The sequence below is a fragment of the Larus michahellis genome, chromosome 2 (assembly GCF_964199755.1).
Source record: "Larus michahellis chromosome 2, bLarMic1.1, whole genome shotgun sequence".
NCBI classification, from domain to species: domain Eukaryota; kingdom Metazoa; phylum Chordata; class Aves; order Charadriiformes; family Laridae; genus Larus; species Larus michahellis.
The window spans coordinates 124,986,034-125,007,693 of record NC_133897.1 but is presented as its reverse complement, the minus strand read 5'-3'; the positions used below and the strand labels follow the sequence as shown (position 1 = coordinate 125,007,693).

General features: G+C 36.7%; 1 protein-coding gene across 7 annotated transcripts in view; it reads right to left on the bottom strand.

The window, feature by feature from the left end:
* SNTG1 (syntrophin gamma 1) overlaps positions 1 to 21,660 on the bottom strand; it is a 352,251-nt gene that overhangs the window by 14,875 nt on the left and 315,716 nt on the right. For all 7 annotated transcript variants that reach the window (XM_074577005.1, XM_074577004.1, XM_074577003.1 and 4 more), the window contains 2 exons: positions 18,401 to 18,553; positions 12,113 to 12,205 (listed from right to left, as the gene is read on the bottom strand). In XM_074577005.1, the coding sequence (XP_074433106.1) occupies positions 12,113 to 12,205; positions 18,401 to 18,553 (246 nt within the window). The remainder of the gene's footprint in view (positions 1 to 12,112; positions 12,206 to 18,400; positions 18,554 to 21,660) is intronic.

Here is a 21,660-nt window from a genome sequence, read left to right as displayed (position 1 = left end):
ATTAACTTCAAAGAACACCAGAATGCAATGCAAACAAATAAACAGTGCAGACAAGCTGACAAATTAGATTTAAGACTTCTCTTGACATGCTATTAAATTATTTTAATATGAAATCATCAAAAAGTGAAGTCCTGTCTCACTGAAATTAATAGGATTTTTTTCCCTTTGACATATCTGGGATCAAGATTCTCCCCCAATACTTCTTAATGAGAAATATTTTATTTATAAATAATCATCTAGGACTCATTTGTTCTAGTCTTTGTAACCAAATTACTGCCTATTATCTTCTGCTAGTGTTATTTTGAATTACCCACGGATGCTTTCTGCCTGCATATTTTTATTTTATAGATGGGACATAAATGCAATACATAAATGGCACATGGAAAAAAAGCTAGTGACTTCAGTACCTGTAATACTTTGCTGCTGTTTCCCACAGTCAAACAAATGAAGAAAATTATATTGCTTCTATTCTTAGCACAAGAGCTAAATCGAGAGCACGCATTCTGCAAGGGACCTAAGAAAATGTTTTCACATTCATATCATATGTCACTTTGCTACTCATTCCCATCATTTCAGAATCCTAGACTAAAGTACATACAATTTTGATGAGATGTCATCAAACAAAATCACTTTCTATCTAGATAATGGTATGAGAAAAGTGGGACTGCATCACAATTATCTTAGTTTCGGGTATGATTGAGCATTGGGTAGGGTTTTTGTTTTGTTTTGGGTCAAGGAGCTTGATTCACCCTAAACAGAGGCTGGATTACCAAACAAACACAGAATAAATAGGTGTGTCTGTCTTTTTACCTACCATACTCTAAGAAATATGCGTATCTATCTGAGTCCCTGATTACTCCATGGCTCTGTGATAACTATATGATTTAGCAAGGATATACAGGGCATTTTGCATTTGCACTAGGAAAGAAAAGCTGTATTTCATCAACATGAGAGTCTCCAACCAGAACAGAATTAATATGTGTCCTATGGCTTCAGTGATGAACTACCTTCAATTTATTATTAAACAGTCTTGCCTCTTCTATATTGGATTATGCACTGTGGACCAATTCTGTTCTTGCAAAAAGACCATTTACACTTAATGATTTGTGAAATAGTGTTCACACCACATACTGCAACGGCATCATTTCACCTGCCAGTGTACATCACCAGATACAGGTTTTCTCTATACTTTCTATTGACATGGATCATACAGGTTTTATTATGTAACAGAAAAAGTAGGATGCTTGGAAAAAAATTTAAAGAGCCTGTCAGTGTTTTATAATGATTAGACAGCTACATCTCAGACCACCTGTAGATGGTGCAGTAAATAAGGAAACCATCTTTATTAAGGAAAAGATGTCAGAGGTGTCAGAGGTCAGTTTTCAGATATTAGTTTCAGCACATCCCTTTGCTGTCTTTTTCATCGCACCTTCCAAAACCTGTAGCTGTACTTTTTCAACATTGCCACTTTCTTTTCTTGATACTCAGACTGATTAAATCATTCTTCTGTTTAGCTTTTTAAAGCAATTTTTTATACTACATATATTATGGAACATGCTAAATTTCAATGGACACCTTTCGAGCTAATGTTGTTTGTCATCTGACTAAAATAAGTGATACTCCTACAAGTCAAACTAAATCAGGAGAGATGCTTTGCAGGTCCTTATTTTCAAGAATAAGGGTAATTTCGTCTTCGGGCACCTGGGATACACCTTAGTTTGGCTCTTTGTCTTATACCTAATTGAGAAAGATTGCATTCTTGCAAAGTGACACTTTGTCCGTACTGATAGCAGCAGTAGGGAACTGAGTAGGATTAAGATCTTGTTCATGCTCAATTCTACTGTGTTACCAATCTCTGGAGAGTGTCTTGCTACAAAAGAATTATGGTACAAGGCAATTTCCTTTGTCAACTGCCATGGCTTTATAACTGAAAAGGGGAAGACAGGGGAGGACACAGAGGATAAAGAACAAAAATGAGACAAAGGAAAAAAGCAAGAAAGTCAGCCCTAATAAAATGACTCTTCTTATCCATTACTGAAGCTACAATGAATGTTAAAAGACTAGAGTTTATCTTCTTAGTACTGATGGATAACCTACCAACATTTGCTTTTGGCCACGGTACATAAGACTGTACGGACCACGCTTGATGGCTTATATTAAAGTTATAGTAGCTATTTGTTCAACATCTCCATTTCTAAACATGGAATAAATATTTGTTCACAAGAGTTACATTACTAAATCTCCACCTTGAAGTGCGCCTGGTTTCCTTCTGCCTTCTTTATTACTAAACTTAGGATATCAAAGGGTTTTTTTACATGCTGTTTTATTTTAATATGCTGTATGTGTATTAGCTGCATGAAGAGAAAGACCTTAAGGTATGTATCCCTGGAAAACATGGAGTTTTTTCCTAAAGAAATTAAGAGGAATTCTGTTCTATGTTATTTAGTAGCCTTTCAGTATGAAAAACAAATTAAAGATATTTGCAATGCTATTTACTGTTTACAGTGTATACTCTTTTTTGATGAAGTGTGCAAGGTGTCTGTGAGAGAACGGATGACAGGTACACTGAACTTTGTTGATATGCACCTCGTGGGCCATTATGGAGCCTTTTCTACTTCGTTTTAGCATCACCATATAATTCAGCAGCACTTTAATTTACTTTCAGTCCTATGAGGGATGATTTTTTTCTCTTCTGACAAATATATATTTTTGGCTGCTGCTTTAATAAGCAGTAAATGTGATGGAGTACAGACATAGCACTTTGCACAGGCAGGTACATTGCAATGTACACTCACACAGCCACATACATATATTATTTGTACAATGTGCAATGTGCAAATATGCCCATTATAGAAAACAATTTTAATGAATATGTCAGTATAAACAGAAACCTGTATAACATTCATATGTCTATGTATATACACCCATACACTTGAGGAGTAGACAATTTTTTTGTTAGAAGCATGTTAAAAATAAGTTATTGAGTGCCACTTCAGTAAGTAGTTTTATACATTGGATCATTGTCAGAATAGGAGTTAGATGAACTTCTGCACTCTTCTTGTTATGCTTTTTAATCTAACAGTCTCCATCCTTAATTCTTATGGTAGCTACACTGGCTGCAAAACCTTCTTTATAAATGCTTATCATAATAACTGTGTATGTCCATAATTGTCCACAGCAAAGTTATATTTACTCATTAAAACACTGATGTCTATATACTAGCTAATTTTAGACAAATATAGGACCTGAATTGATGTGCTGTAATTGTTCAGGACTTGGGAAAAGGGTGTTCCCCAGTAGACGTTGGTACACAATGCTGCAAGACCTAGAGTAAAATTTGGTTTATGACTTCTAACACCTGCAACAGAACTTTTTGCATCTTTTTATAATTTTCATAATTAAAAAACAATATTATTTAGCATCTAAAACATCTCAAAAGAAAAATTGTGTCTGGAGTAGATGCTGTATACTAAGACGCAAAGATTAAGTAAATTGACTTTTAGTAGACCACCAGCAAGGAAGAAAGAGTGAAGTTCAGTAAGAGGATGTTATTTAGCATCCTGTATTTCAAATAATGCTAGTCAAATTGCATTAAAGCTGGTGGACATTTTTTGAAGAAGCGTCTGGTGGAAGACATGCTGTAGGGACACTCACTAATGATCACATCTGAACTTCTATGTACGCCAGCACTGGAGGCAAGTGGCCTTTTCACTCCAGGTATATCACTACTGCAAATGAAGGACTACCTGAAAGAAATTAATCACAGCCAAACATTTGCCAACGTCTGCTTGGTCTGTATGTCGCAGTTCTCTTTCAAACTATACATCGCTAATAAAAAAAAAAAAAAAGATGACATCTTGCAGAAGAACAAGAGCACAAGTATACATTTTACTACTTTTTAATGTGCAGGGAAAGAAGTTATTTTGTGTCTATAATTTGGCAGTTTACAAACTGTTTAGCTGAATTACAAAATTATTTTCTGAGATTTTGGAAGAATCTAATTTAACGAGGGAGTCTTAAAAACTGTTCATTCTCCTTTCAGGAAATCACAATGTTGTTTTATAAAGCAACACACCAAATGCTCTAAATGATAAACTACTGTTGGCTTTATGAGATATCAGTCAGAAAATGAGTAAGAGAACACAGGGGATATGCAGCAGAAACGGCTATGATTTATGCCAGTGCTGTTATAATCACATCACAGTAGAGATTTGTTCTGAAGAACTCAGTTTAATACTTTGTGTAGTCATATTTGTCATAGGTGTGTGCAGACATATAAACAATGTTTTTATCGAACTATGATGTGTTTGACTTGAAATACAGTTAGCACAGATGACAGTTTTTAACCACTAATTTCGACTTACATAGTTGAATATTATATAAAGATTAAATGACAGTAAACAAGGAAAAAAACCACACAGGTCTATAAGTATTTTGTCTGGAAACCATAAGCATAATGACAGTCATTACCCTCTATAAACGCGTTCATGAGCATTGGTAGTGAGTTTTGGTTTTAGAGCATTTGTGAAATTTCGACTGCAATTTGTCAGGCACGTTGGAAAAAAAATTTATTCACTTGAAATGTAAGATGGAAAAAAAATTTAAATATTGCTTCATTGCTTAAACAACTTGAATATTGGAATAACTTGGCTTCACTTCAGTTTATTAGTGATTTTTCACTATAAGAAATAGTTCACAGTCAATTCAGTAGCGATTAAGAAAGAAAACTTAAAATACCATGAGCACAGTGTTAAATGTAAAATAGAAATTGCCTGAAGATTTACTGAAAACCCCACCACATCAAAATATAAGATAGGACTTCTCAGGTGTCCTCAGAAAATACTACTTGAGCTTCATCTTCTGGGAAACATGGAAATGTCATAAATAAATAGTAATTTAAAAATTAATTATATTCCTTAGGTCTGTACTTCAAGTACTTGTCCAGGACTCCCTTTGAATTCATTAAAAGATTTTGCGTCTGCAGTGTTATTCTGGCAGACATGAGAGATGGACTGAATGAATTATCTGACATTGAACTCTGAATTCTGTAGAATATGGCTTCAAGTTAAGCTTTATCCAAAAGAAGTGGTTGAATCTGGTATGATTAGTGGCAAAATTGTAGACGTGAATATGTACAAGAAAGACATGGACCTGTCAGGGTGGGTCCAGAGGAAGACAGCAAAATGATCAAAGGGATGGAATACCTCTCCTGTGAAGAAAGGATGAGAAAGTTGAGGTTCTTCAGCCTGAGGAAGAGAAGGCTCCGGGGAGACCTTATAGCAGCCTTCCAGTACTTAAAGAGGGCTTAAAAGAAAGCCAGAGAGACTTTTTACCAAGGCCCACAGTGACGGGACAGGGGGCAATGTTTTTAAACTAAAAGACCATAGGTTTAAATCAGACATAAGGAATAAATTTTTCATGATAAGAGTGGTGAGATACTGGAACAGGTTGCCCTGAGAAGTTGTGGATGTCCCATCATTGGAAGTGGGAAGATAATAGTTTGTACTGATTTTTGAAATAATCGATTGTAAAAATTCATATAATTTGTAAATAATGAGATGTAAATATTTTTTTCACTAACAGCATGATGTTTTAAATAGCAGGTTTGTCTTTAATATTGAGGTTTTTAATTAATGTGACAATTGCAGGGACTTTTGCACAGTCTTAATGCACATATTTATATGTAAAAATCAATAATATATAGATAAGTCAAATTTTATTCATGTCTTCCTTGTCCTGGAAACTGTTTTCCATTTTTCATTATTCTTTCAGATCTTTCTTGGAAAAGAGATTTTGAACCCCTGCTTCAGATGAACTCCTTCATTAGGTAGAGAAATAATACTTTTCCTTACGTGACTAAACAATTCTAGTTTATTTTTTTAAGTTTATGTAATTAAGGACAGGCTGAGAGAGTTGGTGGTGTTCAGTCTGGAGAAGAGAAGGCTCAGGCAAGACCTTATTGTGACCTTTCAGAACTTAAAGGGGGTGTACAGGAGAGATGGGGACAAACTTCTTAGCAGAGCCTGTTGTGATAGGACATGCAGTAATGGTTTTAATCTAAAAGAGGGTAGATTTAGACTAAATATAAGGAAAAAATTTTTAACAATGAGGGTGGTGAAACACTGTCATAGGTTGCCCAGAGAGGTGGTAGATGTGCTGTCCCTGGAAACCAAGGGGTTTGGACAGGGTTGGACAGGGTTCTGAGCAACCTGATCCCAGTTGAAGATATCCCTGTTCATTGCAGGGGGGGTTGGACTAGATCACCTTTAGAGTTCCCTTATAACCCAAATTATTCCTAGATTCTATGATTCTATCTTTTGGTTTATGTGAGTATAGCAATACTGTTGAAGAACATTAACATCACAGACACAATCTATATCTGCCATTGTCATAATGAAGATATCTGAACAAATTTTTGGCTCACAGAATTGCAACCTTTACCTTTATATAAAATGATGGAGAGTAGGTAATGGTTTTTCTATTTAGGTACTCATTAAAATGTGATTGACACACTTAGGACACCTTTGAAACCAGTTTTCCTATGGGTTGTTTGACCATTTCAACTGTAGCAGTCACTTGGCAACAGATTCTGTTCCATTATACAGTATTGTTTCTCTTCCAATACAATTGCATTAGAGCCATCCCTATCATCTCACACTGCCCAACGCCTGATTATCTAACAAAACACAATGTCCTCTTTTTTATCCATAGTGCTATACTTTCTTCTAACATATAAATTGATTAAGGTGCAACACTGCAGGTAGGTTTCTGAGGATAACAACTGCATTCTGCATACAACACTGAAAGTTTTAAGATATCACAATCTGCTTCAAAATAATCCGTAGAGAAGCTAAAAATATTTTTACCTCTTTTATATGTAAACACTTTCTATGTAAAATCTTTTTTGTGGATCTTGTGCTGTAGTTTACTTATACTTATGCAATTTATTTAAGTGACTGTATAACAGAAGCTTGAAAACACTTGCAAGGAATCCATTGACAATATATTGTTCTATCTGACTAGATAACTTGAAGAATTTCTCATTAGATTTGCTTATGTACCACTTCCATTCATGCCAAAAATGTGTATCTGTATTTGTGTGTACAAAGCTTTAACTTTGAGCTGCACGCTCTTTGTTGGTTTTGTTAGACTTTTTTATTTCTAGATGGTGTGCTTTTTTAATTGGTAACAGAAGAATATAATGAGTTTTGGGGCACCAAAAGAATTGCATTTGTGAGACGAATGAAGGAGCTTTTCCAACGACTGGTGAACAGTGAAAGGAAGACCTGCAAGACAGTATGACTCGCATATGTGACACATGGCTCTCAATGACATTTGCCAGAAGAACATTCTCCAAGTAGCTTTTGCATATGGCTTATAGAAATAAAATAGTTATGATTCTTGTGGGTTTTATGCTTTAAAGGCTTCATTTTGGGAGGTCTGGATTTGTAAGTGAGAAAAAACCCACGGTCTCGAGGTCTTCATATTATAAACCTATAATGAGTTTAATAGTCTCAGTTATTGCTATCCATTTATTTTCTTGAATTTCCAATGTACAGGTTCTCCATGCCTAATGAATGGATTAGTACGTGGCATATCTCTGGTATGCATGCTATCTAATAAATCAGGCATTTTTAACACAGTGTCTTTATCTTAAACTGTACTCTCTGCTTGTCTGTTTTTCTGTATCAAAGAAAAATGAAACAAACCCTGAAACCTTCAGGATTCTCCGTGTACTGATTCCTGAGCTTTACCAGCATGGTCCCTCCCTCTATGCAGGAAAATAAACCCCACTTTTAAAAGAAAAATTGGCAAGAATTAAGGCAAATTTGATTTTATCAGTCTAACATGAAAACACAGAAAGTGCAAGAAATACAGAGGAAATATGGACAGTGCAAGTGGAAATAGTGGAAGGGAAACTAGGAGATAAGTGCAACACTGAAAAATGCAAAAGAGTATTTTTTTTTGAGGGAATCACTTCTGACGCAGCATGCAGCTGCTGTGTGGTCTCAGGACCTTTGAAGACCAGGGTGACATAGTACGGTGTTGGTGATAGATTTCATAGATCAGCAGGAGGCCCCTGCTCCTCCTTGCAACCTGTATGTTAAGTGTAGTGAATGAGTGGTACCAACTGAGAGATTTCTAAAACTGGTCCAGGTCTAATAAATGTTCTGTGGGCTGCTACCCACTGCAAGGCTGGCAGGAGAGAAGGAGGAGGAGCATCACAGTATGTTAGTTGCACATGATGCAAAATGTACTACACTTTCTCTAGTTACAACTACAGCCTATTCACTGCAATAAAAATGTCTTTCCTCTAGTTCATGAGGAAATCTACACTTTTCTGTTCTGTCCACATAATGCCTATGAAGCCCTTCCCTTTCTGAAGGAAATCCCTTCACACATCTGCTACATCATTCACACTGATGAAAACTCTTTCAGATTCTTCTTTCATCAGTATTTAGACCCTCAAGATCCCCAGGCACTCAGCTGCAGTTAATGCTTCGCTTGAAATTTCAGAACTTTTTGGATGCTGAGGCTAGATGCCACCCCAGAAGGAACAGGTTTATTCCATAGTTTCACGGCTTTAGAGATGTAGGGGAGAGGAAAAAGTAAAATTGCCTCGTAGTCTTACAATGCTTTATGGGCCTTCTCAAGCTTGGGAGACCTGGAAGATGGAAAACTCCTTCTTGGCTTTCTTATGGTTGTCATCAAGTCATCAAAGCTTCACTCCAGTGGTCTTGCATTGTGGATCTTCTGATACTTGGTTGTGCAGTGTGATTTTAGTTTGAGTAGGTTCCCAACCTACCAAGTCAGGACTCTTCTGGCTTGAAATGGAAGTAAGATGCTAATTTTTTGCTGCACTTGTTTTACTGTTGGAGTTTATAATGTACTTTTCATACTACCTATGTGACCTGGTAGGGAACATGAGGTAGGATGAGGAGGAGAGAAGAGCTGAATGCAAATTTACTGTCAATGCTAAATATTGCCTTGGTGTTTCTGCGGTCAATTTTAATCCTTGAAATATTTTCCTACTTTTTGCTTTGAAAGAAAAAATCTATTTGTGAGTGTGAGAGACTGGAACCTAAAAATAATTGTCTCAAGTTTGCTTAATTTTCTGCAAGCCAACAGGAGGTTTGCAAGGTTTCCTGTTGGGTTTGCTGCCTACGGGCTGAAGGGAAGATGGTGCAGACTTTTGGCAGACCAACAGGATGTCTGGAAGTTCACCTGCTGCTGCCTGCGTGGTGTATGTGCCAACCAAGGGTACCCCAAATATGGCATGAAGACTTTGCTAAACCAAATGCTGCCCAAGCAACAAGGGATGGAAAATCTCACTGAGCAACTGCGTCAAACGGTGATTGGCCAAGCCAAGATGACCTGCATGCTGATTATCAAAATATGAGCCGACAGGGACTATAAACTCATGCCATGCCAGACCACAGTTGGGACCCTCACCACCGCCACTTGAGAACTACGGATCAACGGGACGCCATTGAACTCCAAGGACCAGCAAGACACCATCGGGCCTGTGGTGGTGACTATACTCTTGCTGTGCTCCGTAATTCTGCTTCTCTCATTTCTGCCTTTTCTCTACATCCTCCTTTACTCTACTCGTTTCAGTGACTAATGCTGGGGAATAACAATAAATCCGCAGTGAGCGGCATCTAACCTTGTTTGTGTCTTAATCTCATGCTCAGAATCAGTACAAACCCCTCCTGGACCAAACATAGTCAGACCAGGACGTAACAGTGAGGGCAAGGAAGAATCTGTTTTATAAGCAATATTGTTCACCAAGATGCTGTCTGCAGAAATTTTCTACATCTGGAAAGGCACAATGACTTATTTGAGAAAGCACGTGAGGTTGTATCTCTACTAGAGCTTTCTTCTGTGTCTGGAAATCTGCTGTACATGTTCTAAGGACATACCAAAAGGGTGCCACAGCCTTCAGCCAAGGTAACATGTATGAAGGCAGTTCTGCCTGTGCTTTCTATCTGATATTTGGTCTATATTTGTACTGCAGGTAATGAATTTGAAAGAGTCTGAAGTCTTTTGAGAATCAGAGATGTACAAGAGCTTTGAAGAAGATGCAAATTATCGTTATACAAAAGCATTGCTGTAATACTATTGGACGATGGGGGGAAATATACACATTTTTTTCTGAGCCACTGCATTTTAATTCTGTTGCACTGATTTTTTGTGCCATACCTCCTAAGTTGAGAGTCACGTATTTCACTGATGAATCATACAAGACTATTTGCTTATCAAAAATAAATATGCATACACAAGTATTTGAATTTTATGACACAAAGCTAGGGGGGGGTGGCTGACACACCGGAAGGCTGTGCCGCCATACAGAGAGACCGGGACAGGCTGGAGATCTGTGCAAAGAGGAACCTTATGAAATTCAATAAGGGCAAGTGCAGGGTGCAGGAGGAATAACCCCATGCACCAGTACAGGTTGGGGGCTGACCTGCTGGAGACCAGCTCTGTGGAAAGAGACCTGGGAGTCCTGGTGGACAACAGGATGACCATGAGCCAGCAATGTGCCCTCGTGGCCAAAAGGGTCAATGGCATCCTGGGGTGCATCAAGAAGAGTGTGGCCAGCAGGTCGAGGGAAGTCATCCTCCCCCTCTACTCTGCCTTGGTGAGGCCACACCTGGTGTACTGGGTCCAGTTCTGGGCTCCCTGGTTCAAGAAGGACAGGGAACTGCTGGAGAGGGTGCAGCAGAGAGCTACCAAGATGATTAGGGGACAGGAACACCTCTCTTATGAAGAAAGGCTGAGGGATTTGGGTCTCTTCAGCCTGGAAAAAAGAAGACTGAGGGGGGACCTTATCAACACTTACAAATACTTAAAGTGTGGGTGTCAGGAGGGTGGGGCCAGGATCTTTTCACTGGTGCCCGGGGACAGGACAAGAGGCAATGGGCACAAACTTGAGCATATGAAGTTCCACCTAAACATGACGAAGAACTTCTTTACTTTGAGGGTGGCAGAGCACTGGCACAGGCTGCCCAGAGCGGTGGTGGTGTCTCCAACTCTGGAGACATTCAAAACCCGCCTGGACGCATTCCTGTGCAACCTGCTGTAGGTGACCCTGCTCTGGCAGGGGGGTTGGACTAGACGATCTCCAGAGATCCCTTCCAACCCTATGATTCTATAATTCTAATTTCAAATTCACCACACCTTGTGCAAGCAAACAGTACAATGGAGTGGAAAGAATAAAAGGGTTCTGATCAGTGGACTAATGTTGTGGGAAGGTTTGACTGAAGATAGAGGACAGGAGCATATTCTGAAGAAAATATGCTGTGGCATCTCAAAGGAAAACATGTACTGAAGAGAAATGGAACCCAGAAAAAATATTTCACATTCTCCCATAACAGCAGTGGCAAGTAGTAGCAATGAAGCCTGCTTACATTTTAGTACTTGTGAACTGTTAGTGCAAATGTAAACATATGTAGGGTCTCGATGATTTTACTGAGATTTGGAGTTGCATTAATATAATCTGGAAACTGATGTCGTATTATTCACTTGATATAGCAAAATATTTAATCAATTGTACTGAGTTTTTTTAAGGCTGATGGGAAAAGCATGAGAAATACAGACCATGGGTAATTTGTCTTTTTACAGACACTTGAACAAAAATATCTAAAACATAAACTGAGAATTGCTGTAACAGCACACACTCCCACTCATGAAACAGGAGAAGAGAAAGGCAAGTTATTTTCAAAGCTCGCAGATCAGCTTGGAACCAAGAAGATTATTTCCTATCAAAACCAAGGATGCACCAGTGAAAGAAACATCAAACTGAATCAGGCTGGGCTTTCATGTGAAATTAAACAATGAAGACTTGATGCTGTTTTTAGAATGATATTGTTATTGACTCTTCAATAACAAGCACATAGCAGAATACAATTTTTCACATCATTTAGAAATCACACCCAAGTTTAAACTAAAGCAAGAGGTTTGACAAGAGATGATCTGTTGTGATAAAAATAAGAAGTACATTTTAAGGATGTACTACTTATCCCAAAATATAAGAAATAACAGGTAATAATAATTAATTTGATGTGATGGAAACAAGTCTATGTGATGGAAACAAGTCTTAGATCTTTACCTTTGTGGCAGCATCAAAACAGACAAAGCCCATGCTAAAGTCAATGGTAAGTCCCATAAGATGACTCTCCAAAACACAGGCATACGTCTTGCACTGTAAAAGAAAAATCAGAGAAGGTAGTTACCACAGAACACATTCCTTCAATTTCTTTCTAGGACCAGTATTTATGTGTCTTTATTCTAAAGTTTCTCAAAATTATCAAAATTATTATCAGAATTAAGTCATTTGTGTGTGATTTGTGTCAATTTATTGCCAGTGTATTTCAAATCAAAGGTTTTATATCAGTGATGAAGTTTTCTAAGTATTGTAAGAGGCTTTGCTTCCATTAGGGAAAAAATAAATCAGAATCAGAATTGCCTCCGTGGTTTACCAATGATAGCTACTAATAGGGAAGTTTTATTTTTGATCCCACCCCGAGTACTGCATCCAGCTCTGGAATCCCTATTGGAACGAGCCCAGAGGAGGCCACAAAGATGATAAGGAGGCTGGAGCACCTCTCCTATGAAGACAGACTGAGAGAGTTGGGATTGTTCAGCCTGGAGAAGAGAAGGCTCTAGGGAGACCTTATAGCGGTCTTTCAGTACTTAAAGGGGGCCTACAGGAAAGGTGGGGAGGGACTTTTCATCAGGGAGTGTAGCGACAGGATGAAGGGTAACAGTTTTAAACTGAAAGGGCGTAGATAATTAGATATTATGAAGAAATTCTTTACTGTGAGGGTGGTGAGACACTGGAACAGGTTGCCCAGGGAAGTTGTGGATGCCCCATCCCTGGAAGTGTTCAAGGCCAGGCTGGATGGGGCTTTGGGCAATATGGTTTAGTGGGAGGTGTCCCTGTCCATGGCAGGGGGATTGGAACTAGATGATCTTTAAGGTCCCTTCCAAGTCTAACCGTTCTATGATGCTATGATTCTATGATTTGTTTTGGCACCTGGTAACTTCCTCTGACATTAATATATTCCTTTTATCTTTTTTGTAAAAAAAAAAAAGCATTTGTAAAATATCTCTTTGGTATGCTGTTCAGGTTTTTTTGTGTTGTTCTAAATCTCAGTGAAAAAGGCTGAAAAAAATCTGAAAAGTGGACCAATATTTCTCAAAGGTTTCTATGAGAAAACTTGAGGTCCTGGAAGACTTTCTCATTCTATGATTTTTAAATCTATGCATCTATTTATTTCCATAACACCACACTTCAATACATGCTATGAGACAACTATAGTCTCGTTTTCAGGATCAAAACTATTGCTATGCCTGAAGGCTGACTTCAGGTACAAAATAACAAACTTGCACTTTTCATTACAAGATACATAAAAAAACTAAACCACTTCCAAATCTGATGTAAATTCTTTGAAGAAACCATTCTTATTTTACAGAAATTTTAATCTCCAGATTAAATAAAATATAGTTATATTACTCAAATGTTGCTGTAGCCACTAAATATACAAAATGAGAACAAAAACTTCCATGATATATAATGTGTCAAAGAACCAAAATATAAATTGTAAACACGGGAACAATGTAAGTTACTAAATTATCAGTGTTACAAAAGAATATATTATTATTTTTGGCATTTTGATTACTAAGGATAAATCACATGTTTTTACTTATATATTCTTTGGGTGGGCTCGTTGGATTCCAAATGGTCATCCCCAGAACACAAGAAGCTGAAAGGCTTATTAACAGCTTCTAAGAGTTGGAATAAACGTTGTAATGAAGGAAAATGGAAAATTTCATAGCTATATACATTCTATGCTTACATTAAATTTTACTTTCTTACACTTCAATATAGATTTCTTTTCTGGAACTGAAGTATTTGAGTGAATTGCTTTCATTGATCAAATCAGGTCTCAAATGCATACAAACAGTTGTTGGTTAATCTTTGTGCACACACCTTGGAGCTCTAGAATCCAGGTTTCAAACACAGTGATATCCACTGAAGCTGAAGGACACTGTTAGTTATCAGTGGGGCACAAGTGCAGGATTTAAGCAAGTCTATAGACAAGGCATGGGCATCTATAACTCAGAAGTAAAAACAATCCATGACACGTGTTTTACAAGATGATGTCATATGTTACTTTGTGATCCACCACAGGTGTTCAAAAGCTACAATTGCGTGTCAGTAAATGAAAGGTTTCCTGCTGCTGCTGTTGAGATGAAAAGCAGTGACTGGTCTATTGTAGCTTCCAATACTGAAAGAACTTCACGTACTTCACTACATGTATAAAATATGAATTCATTCAGTATAGAGGTGCACTTGATCATTATAACTATTAATGCATAAATCCCCAAAATTTTTAATTACTAAATCAATGATTCAGCTCTGTAGTGTTGCAGTCATACGGTATTTGTGTTTATATTAGCAAATAAAAGTGTCCTTTTTTGGAGCAGCTACACCATAAAACTGCTGTGAATACATAAACTTTGATCATAAATCTGTGTTGTTAGAAAAGGAGAGGATACTGCCTTTGGCAACATCTCATTAGTAGAAGAAAAGAATGCAAAATAATCTATTTCACAGTGACTTACTACTTAATGAATTCACATACGCAAAAATGCTCAGCTTTCACATGCAAAGCAAAAGATGTACAGTTTTGTAGAATTATCTCAATAACTTCCTACAAGACGCAAACTACATTTTTATTTGTAGACCTCCAAGATATCTAGAACAGACATAGAGCCTTTACTGAGAATTAAAATTTGGCAAGGACACAGTATATCAGGTTTAAAATATGTATGGCCATCTAACTCATCTGACCTCCCACCTCCACGCCAGAGGTCAGCCTACAATGCGCATTGCAGCACCACGCTGGGCTGGCACAGCTATCTCTGCTTAAGCACAGCGCTGTCCCTGGGCTAATTAGCTTCACTGAGAAGTTAAGATTTATGAGAAACACGACATATCAGTCTCGGTTCAATGCTGCACTGAAAAAGCAACCCGCTTCCCAGACTGAAGGTTGTTTCTACAAAAGGCAGCGCACGGTCTGTGGAGAAATACCTAGTTCAGCTCAATGCGGTTATCAGTAGGAAGAAACTGCATTGTAAGGTTTAGACAACCAGTCTATGCTGATGCTTTATTTATTCTTTACTTATACGTAAGACCAGTCTATTACCTCGGATCATATATTCCATTACAGAGAAGTAAAAACGTGAGAATAACAAAAGGCTCTCTGGACAGCGAGATTTTCATTTATTTTGGGAAGAATGTCTCTTGCTTTATGCATGTGTTGTATGCACTTGCACACGATCTGGTCATAGATGAGAGTAAGAATGTGAACTTTCAGACACTCCTTAACTCTGTTAACATTTTTCTCATCTTTATTTTCTTTAATTTGCCTTTTAATTCAGACATTTGGAGAAAAAAAAATGCAGAAATTCTTCCGAGGAGACTTGATAATTTAAAATTTCTCATACATTTAAGAAACGCTTTAAATCATTAACAGTGACTATTAATAATATATACTGTGGATGTTTGGCTTTGGTTGCTGATTTCTCACATAGAGCTCATGAAAACCTTATCAGAACTGAAGCATCCCCCTCCCAAAAGAAGCAGAAGATATTTCATCACTCGTCTCTTGTTCTCTCACAGAATACAGAATCTGAAATAGACTTTCTGAATAATTCAATGGGTCAGGCAGGGGCTGAAGGAGACAACCCAAAGTTGTTCCTTAGATTCTACTCCCTCAATACACACAGTTTAAATTATGGAAAGAATGATACGTTGTAAACCTAGTGTAAGCTATCTCTGAAGATAAAGGAAACCGTAGTATAAGTCCAACATTTAATTCAGACTTTCAAATTCAGACTCAACTTCAATGGAGACAAAGGTTAAAGTACTGTAACGCAAAGCAGCTTACACAATAATCCTTATATTAGGGTACAAACAACTCCAGTACAAACAAGAAGGACAGCAAGAAAAAAATAATAATGATGAAGTGGTGAAAATTTTAGCATAAAGTAGCAGGAACAGAAAGGGAACCTGACAATCATATATAATTGCACACCATTATGCACGCTATAATAGTCTCAGATTCTTCATATAACAATGCTGTGAGATAAAAAGGAAAAAGGATCTCCATTTCAACTACATTTTTTTTTCTTTTAATAGGTAATTAGGAAAACGGTTTAACGTCTCTTACTACTCTAAAGAAAACTAACTAAAGATTGCCTGTAACACACCACAGTGGCACCACTACAATATTGTACCACATATTATTGCTAAATTATTAGCAGCTTGACTATGTTTCTTTTAATATATTTCTTTCCTAAAGAAAAAAAAAACAAACAAAAAACTGCCTGATTTTTGTTTTAGATACACCTCTGGCAGAAGCAATGAATTAGGTTTAAACAGAATTTATTACATATTTATAGTGAGGTATTTTAAAAATATATTATTTTCTGATATATCCTTTAGAATTAAATCAGAATAGGGCCCTGATTAACCTTTCATAGAGGTTAATGCCAATTTATACTCATTGAGTAACTCTGTTATTATGTTTATGATTACGGAATAGTACACAACACATTCGAATAATTTTAAATGGCAGTTTTAAACTGCAGTTATATTTTCTAAATTATATGATTTCACAGTAAGGCAAACCTGCACACAGCTGGATTATCATTCACATGAAATTTGAATATTCATATGAATATGATTGCGTAAAACACAAATTTAGTAAAAACGTATAGTTGATACCTCAATTTTGTACTTGTCACCTGTGTTTCTTATGGAGCAATGAAAGAACTTGTTGGAGACAAACTATACCACTACTTAGTCAAACCAGATTTTATCTGAATCTGCAAATTGGTGGATGAAAGCAGTAACAAATTGCTGAAAGAAAAAATGAGGAGGCCAAGATCAGTTATGCTAAAAATTAATATTCTAATTTTTTTTCCGAACTGAGATATAGAAAGAGAGGCAAGAAATAAAGAAAAAAAAAAAAAGTGAAATCGTAAGTGTGAGTTCCACAATAATAATCTATCATGAGAAGCCTGTTTGTTCACATTCACAAATTTGCTATAACCCATCTCAGGAATTCTGTCTCAAGAAATCATTACTTCAAGTTCATAATTGCTACTCTGAATGTCAGTAGAGTGAAAAGAAAGCTGGAAAGGTTAAGATTAACCTGAGGTTAAGATTATTAGGGAAATACTTTTTTGGGAAACATGGGAGCAATTTTGAATAAATGTAATTCTAAAACCCAAGAGAAAAAAGAAAAAAACAAACCAAACCAAACCAAAAGCTAAAAATCCTACAATATGAATCAATATTAGAGAAGAACAAATACGAAGTGGCTTCCGGGATAAAACTTATTCAAGAAAATTGCCATATATTCTTTTACTGATGGCACAGTAGTGCTTCTACAAATAATGTTTCAGTCAGTTATATGAGAAAGACAAAGCATCTCACATTTTTTGTAGCAGAGGATATATATTGTTGCAATTTTTATACAGAAAAACTACACTTATATTTTTCCGCTTATCAGTAGGAGTTCAGAAGGTAAGAATAGCTCCTGTAAAAGGTAGCGGAGTGCATGAACTTAAAGAGAAAAGCTGAATCTTCTTCGACTCCTCTTCCAACAAAAGATAATGTGCTTTACAACTGACAGCAGCATAGTTCTTGCAGAATGGATCATCACTAGTATATACTAATTCAGTCCATCTGCATGTGTTGGTTTATAGGTCAGAAGGGGGCTAATACATAACTAACAATTTGTCTAAATAAAAAACTGTCAGTGCTTGCATTCCCAGGAGGATGCAGAAAATAAGTGCAGCAAAAGTGCGCGTTAACCAATACTTGCACAGGCTGATATATTAATAAGACTTTTGTAGGTGTGTATACAGAATAACTCATGGGAACCTCAACTAAAGCTGTTCCAGTTACATGTATTTTTTATTATGAGAACATCAACATAACAACTAGGATCAGGTGAATTATAATTGTGGTGGATATTTTTTTCTCCTTTTTCAAATCAAAGAAACATGGCTTTTTGGTCATGTGAGAAAAACAGAGTTATCTTTAAATACTATGTTATGTAATTTTTCTATAAAATCCAGCAGCAATATGTACCTGGATGTCATCCATCTCTCCTCTGCCCATCTGATGAGTAAATACGAATGAAACAAGAAACGTGTGAAAAAGGAATAATGTATCTTGGGTACGATTTTGTTCATACATGAAACAATAATAATTTGACAGCTGCAGGAAGTCAGCAAATTTCTTAAATTGCATCATTATTTCATATAGACCTCATTTGTTAATGTGAAAAAAAGTAATCATCACAACAGCTGTTCTCACCTGTATCCGTTCAACTTCTAAAAAAGTTGCTGTTTGGAAGGCTTTTTCCCATAGTGTTAGGTCAGACTCTAGTTCCACAGAAAAGTAAAGATCTTCTCCAGATTCAGACTGGACACTGAAGCAATGTTTCCGCCGGTCCAGTAGATCACTGTCCTGATGAAAACCTGAAGTTATATAATCTGGCATACATCAATTAATATTTTTAACTGCAAACATCTATGCCTCAAACCTAGCATTTTTAAAAGGCATTTTTAATGATATAACAAGGTAGCAACTACTGAGAGCTCAGGAACTGAAAATTAGGGTTTTGGTCTAAACACTCAAATTTCAATGAATTTTGAACAGGCCACCTACATTCAGGTTAGTACAGAACAACATAGCATAACTTCCAATAGTTTAACAAATCAATTCTCAAAAATGGTATCAGCTATATGCTTTTAAATTAGATCAATTCTATAAAAGGTGTCAACTTTCTATTCACATGAGAAGAACACAAATAGCTTCTCTGACCTCTTTGACTCACCAACCCTACTCTGGAAGGCTGGCCAGAGGAAGCAATCGATTTATTTAAGCAGTATGAAAAGTCCATCTGTTCTATTTTCCCTATAGAGACTAGACAAAACAAGTTCACATTTCTGGTGGCTTACAAAATCCAACATAAAATTTGTCTATAGCTGCATACTGCCAGTAGAGACTATAGTGGCTGCCAGTGGTTAGGTTGCTGGCTTTGGACCTGGAGGAAGAAGCTAATTTTGGCTTTACTTTCAACACACCGCCACACAATGGATATCAGGTTATGAATATATAATATTTAATGATTGCTAGCATTTGTAATTGGCACTAAATAAAAGAATAACCGAGTTAATCAGGAAATCCATCATTAAAAATTTTTTCAATGATTTTTTTAATATAGGATGCTTTATGCTAAAATTCAGGCATGCAATTTGTCCTTGTGAAAAATTCACTTGCAGAAAGAGTTTTACTTAATTTTGTCCCTACTACAGCAAAGTACCTGTCACAAGACACAAGCTCACTAGCTGTTCTTGCAAATACATGTGGAAATTTGAGTATATGTAGCTTGGATGCAATTTCTACAATGCTACCCCATAGTAGAGCACACAGTTGGGATCAGTAAAGGAGACTTACAGGACAGTATTGCCTTCTGGTTATACACAACTTGAATAGACCAAGGGGACTGTAACCAGCTGATACAAGCTGGAAGAGCACCTTATGTTGTTCAAGCCAGCTGTCTCTAGGGCAGAGAACCAGGAACCTAAAGCTGACTGAAATGGAAATACATAAAACAGGAATCCGTATGAAACTGCTGCACTCAGGCAGATAAGTAGGCAATGGAAGAGTAAGCACTATTTTCCTCTTTCTTTTCATTCCGTAGACATGTGACAGACCTGCTCGAGAAAGCCAGTATGGCAAGCATTCGTGAATGCTCTTGGTTCAAAACTGCTTTACAGTTTCTGGAATAATCAGGTATGGAGGCAACTTATCCTCTCTTTGCAATCACCACGACAAAACCAAGTTGCTCAGATTTTAAAATGACCAGTCACTGTGGAACAATCTCATTCCTTACTTCCATCAAATCCTAAGCTTAGTAGCTCATTGTCATAAAAAGCTCAGTAGTTTTAAGTCACGGATGGAAAAATCAGAATGAACATAGGCTGTTAGATCTTAAAAATAGCATTTCCAAAGAAATTAATATTCTCACAGATATTTTTCCAAGTGTTCAAAGGACTGTGTAGTTGAACTAGTTAGATGTAGCTGAATAATAGCCTATGTCCTATGACAAATACTTTTGTCTCTTTTTTTTGTCTTCTTTTTTTTTTTTTTTAATTTCCACTCAGGCCCTTCTGCTAAAACTAAAATGTCAATTCTGCTCACAGCATGTTTTGACTAGCATTTAAAAAAGAGATTAGAGATCATAATGTCTAGGTTGTTGTTAATGACACCTATGCTCTACTACATGCTCAGCCTCAAAGCGCAGAGCAGCAGCACTGTGAAAAATGTTTAATCTTGTGGATACGTGTAGCAACATAAAACCTTGTATCTAGCACCTGACAATACAAACCCCATCAATAGGAACTGGATGAGTAAAAGCACTGGGCAACCCTCACTCCTCCAGGGAAGAACAGCTACTTCGTGTAGTATAACAGCACTTCTCCTCCAACAGATCTGAAGCAGGGTCTTAAACTCTTTAAGCTCCCAGAGATACACCTGATTGAACGTGTATGTTGGTCTATAACCAAATGGACCTATTCAGCACAGAGTCTGACAAAACTCGTGTGTAAGGTACGTATCTGTCCCAAGGAAGTTCTTCATAGCTACAACCTCAGAAGAAACTAAAAATATTTTGAACTCATTTTCACCTATTCTTGTCAACAGTCAGTAGAGAACCATTAATTTTTACTAACACAATTGTGCACAAAACTCTTAAACCTTATTTGAAACAAGACTGTGGCACTATGTGGGATCACAGGAATCACAGTCACTAAAAAAAAAAAAATGAACCAATAGTCCCTGTTTTTAAATGGGAGGGAGTTTAGTGCAATGCACGGTTCCAGAATGCATATCTCTAGCTGAGCCCAGCTAAGGTTTAACGCTTTTACATTACATTGTTAGACTCTCCCTTTCTTACAGGTTTTTTTTCCTTTTGGGAAGAATACACTGGTTAGGAAAAAGGGAAGAGTTCTTGTGTACACTGTGACAAATGAAAGTGTTAAAAGTTTTACTGAGACTGATCTCTGTTAAAATGCGTTTGAAAAATTCAGAAATCTCAAAATAGTCTTTTGAAGTGATTAAATAAAAGCTTGTGCATTTTATTACCAACATTGCTGGCAATAATTGCACTAGATTTTATTAAGCATTACATCAATCTTAGAGGATGAAAAGAGAAATAAGAGCTAAATAGGATCTACAATATTAAACCATGGTTTTGCTATTTATACATTAAAATGAGAACATAATTTGCTTTAGAAAAGATCTAATCAATAGCAGGTAACATTTCCCCCCAGTGGTTTGGATATAAAAATTTTACAATATATCAACTACTAAATCCTATTATGACAAATAACACACACATTGTACTCATTAATAGAACAGAGTAAAGCAAAGTAATACAAAAAAAGAAAAATAAAATTCAAAAGAAAATTTATTCATACCAGAAAAACATTTTTTAAAGATCTGAAATATTTTACGGGAATTTAAATTTTGTGAAGTTCTTTTTTGGAATGAAAACAAAATTCAACATT